The sequence below is a fragment of the Micromonas pusilla genome (assembly GCF_000151265.4).
Source record: "Micromonas pusilla CCMP1545 genomic scaffold MICPUCscaffold_2, whole genome shotgun sequence".
NCBI lineage: Eukaryota > Viridiplantae > Chlorophyta > Mamiellophyceae > Mamiellales > Mamiellaceae > Micromonas > Micromonas pusilla.
In genome coordinates this window covers 331,768-336,760 of record NW_003315883.1, presented here as the reverse complement: position 1 = coordinate 336,760, position 4,993 = coordinate 331,768, and the positions used below count along the sequence as shown (strand labels likewise).

Sequence of the window (4,993 nt, the reverse complement as noted above, 5' to 3'; positions counted from 1 at the left end):
TGAAGCAGAAATCACGAGACTTTGTAGAGACACGAGACTTTGTAGAGCCTTCACGAGACTTTGTAGAGCCTCACAGACCTCACCGAGTCGCCTCTCCTATGAGAACATTTCAACATCCCCGATAGGAGGATGATGGTATGTTTTGGTCCCATTTGCGTTTAAAGATTGGTATTCTATGAACGGCGGCGACATCGGGGAGGGTGTTATCGTCTAGTGAGGCTATTGAGAGAAATATGATATCTTATAACAATAATAAAAATATGATAACAGCAATACGAAGGTACACGACAGGGGTACTGTAGCGGGGTGGTACCACCCCTGCTCAGGGAGAGGCTTCAGCCTCCCTTTTCAAACGTCGCACTTGAAATCACGGCGAGATCTTATCGCACTTGTCGTGCGCGTACGCGGCGACGGTGGAAGACACGCCGGTGGGGTCGACGAGCGCGGCGATTTCCATGGCTTTGCGAAGGGTGTCGACGGTTGACGGTGATTTTTGCAGCCCGCCGATGGACGACACCAGCTGCGCGCCGCCTCCGGTCGCCATGGACTCGCCTGTGGTCTCCACGACTTGCTTTTTGACTTGCTTCACGAGTGATTCGGTCCCCTGCTCCGCGAGTTCTTTGGCGGCGCCCTTCGCCGCTTTCGCTGCAGCTTTCGCGGGCGCCGTGGCCGCGGTCGACGTCCCGAACGAGGCCGCGAAAGCGATGATCTCTAGCGGCCCGAGGACCATGTCGGCGATGGCGCTGCCGCACGTGGCCTTGTCCACCGCGGCGCCCATGCCGCAGTTTACCCAGCCGGTGGGCGGCTCGCCCCAGCACACGGGACCGACGCCATCGAAGCCGTCGCGGCATTTTTTGTAGCACAACCCAGCGTCGTTCTCCATGTGAGCGTCGCACTTGGGCGATAGTGGACGACCGGCGCCCGAGCCGAGCCCGGTGCTCATGAGGATGATCTTCTTTCTACACACCGGGCCGATGCCGGACTTATACCCGACTTTGGCGCAGTCCACTTTGCACAAGCAACAGCCGAAGGACGTTCTTCCTTGGCCGGGATACGCATCTTCACATTGAGGGTAACACAGCAAGCCGTTCACGTCCATGCCTCTCTCGCGGCACAGGTTACCGCCGACGATGAGTCGCTTGCAACCAAATTTTCGGCGGCCGCGTCGGTTTTTGTGTCCGCACCCGAATCTGCACCCGAGGCGCGCGACGGTGGCGTTTCCGAGGCGCGCGGCGAGCTTCTTCTCGAAGTCTTCGTCTTCTTCCGCGTCCAAGTCTTCGTCGCGTTCGCCGAGTTCCGCGAGCGCCGCGTCGAGTTCGCTCGGTTCTTCGTCGAACGCGTCGAGTTCCGTTTCTTGGGATTCCCCGAGTCCCGCCGCGGCGTTGCACGCGGGATTCGGATACGCCCACTTCGAGATGGATTTGCCGGCGCCGCGCCCCTTTGCCACCGCCGAGCCTTTGTAGCAGAACAAACCGTGGTTCGTCCAACCGGGCAGACAACTCTGGTGACAGTCTAGCCCCCATCGCGTGAATCCAGCGGAGCACTTCTTGTAACACAGCAAACCGATGAGTTCGTACCCTGCCCCACACCTCTTCGGGATCTTTCCGACGCCGCGGCCGTACGAATCTTTCCAACAAAAATCCCCAGTGCCCTCGGCGGCGATTATCTGGGCGTTGCCCCTCACGCCGTTAGCAGTGGAAGCGGCATCGACCGCTGAGGAAGCGGAAGAAGAAAACTTCCCCCACCCTCCGAGCCCCGCGCCGGCGCGATTTGCCAGGGTGGCATTTTTTTGTTTCACCGCGTATCCCGCGGCGGCTTCCTCGATCGCGATGGTCGCGAGTAACTTTTTCTCGTACGTACCTTTCGCGCCCGTGGCGTGCGTGACGGCGTGTGCGTCTTCGCCGGAGGGGCAGGTTTCGGTCTCGTCGAACGCGCCGTCTTCCACCGCGAGGTTCTCCAATTCCTCGGCGCTGATCTGCGCGGGCGAAGCGATCGGGTGAACACGTCGGTCAGTCGAACGTCTCACGGAAGTACACTGGTCCCCATACGACCGCGTTCGCGTGGTGAACGCCGTTTCTTAAGGACTTTCGCCGTCATCTCTCTCGCCGAACGATTCAATCGTTGAAAGGGAAGCGCGGCCGAAGAGCGACGCCGGGAAAAAAAAAGCCTCAAGGAACAGAACGGCGCGCGTCGCGCGCGCGGGGTCGTACGGGAAAGGAGTCTAGAGTCGATGGTCTCACCGCGGCCGCCGCGACTGCCTCGCGGCACCGAGCCCGTCGCGCGAGCGCCGCAGGTTCGGCGGATACGTCGTCGTCGTCGACGGCGGCGGCGGCGGCGGCGGCGTCGCGCTTGCGCTTCGTCCCGTGCTCTTCCTCCGAGGGTCCGTCGAAATCGCCGTCGTCGAGCTCGCCGTCGTCGAGATTTCCGTCGTCGAAGACGGCCGCGCGAGCCTCCGCGAGTTCGGCCGGCGAGCACGCGACCGTCTCGGGCGGCGGCACGTCGTCGTCTGGCCCCATCGTGAGCGCATCGATGAGTTCCCGCAGCGCCGGCGACGGCGTCTTTTCGTCGACTTCTCTCGGAATCTGAAGTTCCGTGGCTGTCGCTTCTTGTGCGACCAGCGCCGCGGGGAGTCCCGTCTCGCTGTAGATGGGGGCGGTCTCGTTCAGCAATGAATAACCACCGCCGAGCTTCACGCCGCGGGACGAGACGCGCGCGGTGACGAGCAGCGTGGCGAGCACGGTCGCGATCAAGGCAGCACCGACGACGACGAAGCGCCATCCTCGCGAAGGCGGCGCCGCGGCGGCGTCCTTCTTACGCAACAGAGGTGTCGCTTCTTGTGCGACCAGCGCCGCGGGGAGTCCCATCTCGCTGTAGATAAGCTTTAGGTTAATAATATGAAAGTACACCGCTTCCAATCGAGCGGGGAGTGAGCGCGCGCGGCGCGGACGGTCCTCGAAAACGCGCGGGTTCACGCGAGCGACGACGTTGGAGGATACCGCGCGGGGTTTGTCTCGTTCGGTTCGGCGCGCACGTGGATCCCGCGCGTCTACTTAGTGACCGAATCGCCCGTTTGCGCCGGTCGTAACACCTTTCCGAGATACGTTCAGATTTTTTCCAGATTTTTTCACGACGTCGACCGACCGAAAAACCTTTTACAGTTTTTTCCAGACTAAAAAGTCTCGTGCCTGAATACGTTTCTTAAAATACGTCACATTCCCTCCGCAGTGCTCGGACTGGAGAATTTCGCGGAGAGCAGAGCGAAGTTACATTCGCCGCCGGCGGTGGCGACGTCGGCGACGACGTCGTCGTACCTTCGTATTGCTGTTATCATATTTTTATTATTGTTATAAGATATCATATTTCTCTCAATAGCCTCACTAGACGATAACACCCTCCCCGATGTCGCCGCCGTTCATAGAATACCAATCTTTAAACGCAAATGGGACCAAAACATACCATCATCCTCCTATCGGGGATGTTGAAATGTTCTCATAGGAGAGGCGACTCGGTGAGGTCTGTGAGGCTCTACAAAGTCTCGTGAAGGCTCTACAAAGTCTCGTGTCTCTACAAAGTCTCGTGATTTCTGCTTCAACAAGGCTCACGGAGGTTTTGTAGGGTTTGGGTCGCTACGCTCCAGATACGCCCCCAAAGACTCGTGATTTCCGTCAGCCCCCGTGGTTCAAAACAGACCTCAGACCCTTAGAAAAAGTATAAACTACGATGACTACTTAACTTATTATTGAAAAAAAAATATAACTTTACATACTCTTACACATTCTTGTGTATATTGTGAAAATAGTTTGAAGGCAGTCATAATTTATACTTTTTATCCATATATGTGTGGTCTAAAACAGGTGTCAAAATGTAGTGACACTGCATTCACTGCCTTAGAGACCCGTGATTTCCGTCTGGCCCTGTGGTTCAAAACAGACCCCAGATCCTGAGAAAAAGTATAAACTACGAAAAAAAAATATCTTTACATACTCTTAAACTATTCTTGTGTATTGTGAAATGAGTTCGAAGGTAGTCATAATTTATATTTTTTATCCATATATGTGTGGTCTAAAATAGGACTGAAACAGGTGTCGAAATGTTGCTTCACTGCAGTTGCTGCTTCAGAGACTCGTGATTTCCGTCAGCCCCTGTGGTTCAAAACAGACCCTGGATGACTCTAAGAAAAAGTATAAACTACGATCACTACTTAACTTATTATTGAAAAAATATTTATAACTTTATAACTTTATAAACTAACTTGTGTATAAGAAAAATAGTTTGGGGGTAGTCATTATTTATACCTTTTACGCATATGTGTGTGGTCTAAAATAGGTGTCGAAAATAGAGGATTGGGTCGCTTCGCTCCAGATACGCCCCCAGAGACTCGTGATTTCCGTCAGCCTTTGTGCTTCAAAACAGACCCCGGATCCCGAGAAAAAGTATAAACTACGATCACTACTTAACTTATTATTGAAAAAATATTATAACTTTATAACTTTATAAACAATTCTTGTGTATAAGAAAAAAAGTTTGGGGGTAGTCATTATTTATACCTTTTACGCATATGTGTGTGGTCTAAAATAGGTGTCGAAAATAGAGGATTGGGTCGCTTCGCTCCAGATACGCCCCCAGAGACTCGGGATTTCCGTCAGCCTTTGTGCTTCAAAACAGACCCCGGATCCCGAGAAAAAGTATAAACTACGATCACTACTTAACTTATTATTGAAAAAATGTTATAACATTATAACTTTATAAACAATTCTTGTGTATAAGAAAAATAGTTCGGGGGTAGTCATTATTTATACTTTTTATCCATGAAAGTTTTTAAAAAAGTCTATGCTCTGCGGCAGAAAGTAGCCGTAGGCTCGGTGTTGCCGACAACATAGGGATTTCAACAGCCATCTATCGCAAGGATCTACCCTAAAACTACTAACCTTGCTAGAATGGCGTCGAACCGCATACGGTAACCGATGACAAAAGCCCCAAGTATAGGAGCGGG

The 4,993-nt window shown here is 53.5% G+C and overlaps 1 protein-coding gene across 1 annotated transcript; it reads right to left on the bottom strand.

Annotated features, from left to right (window-relative positions):
* Positions 1 to 222: 222 nt before the first annotated feature.
* On the bottom strand, positions 223 to 3,043 carry MICPUCDRAFT_46500 (uncharacterized protein). Its single transcript, XM_003055842.1, has 2 exons — positions 2,241 to 3,043; positions 223 to 1,975 (listed from the first exon to the last, which is right to left on the bottom strand). The coding sequence occupies exons 1-2, from the start codon at positions 2,862 to 2,864 to the stop codon at positions 368 to 370; spliced, it is 2,232 nt and encodes a 743-aa protein (XP_003055888.1). The 5' UTR covers positions 2,865 to 3,043; the 3' UTR covers positions 223 to 367.
* Positions 3,044 to 4,993: the final 1,950 nt, after the last annotated feature.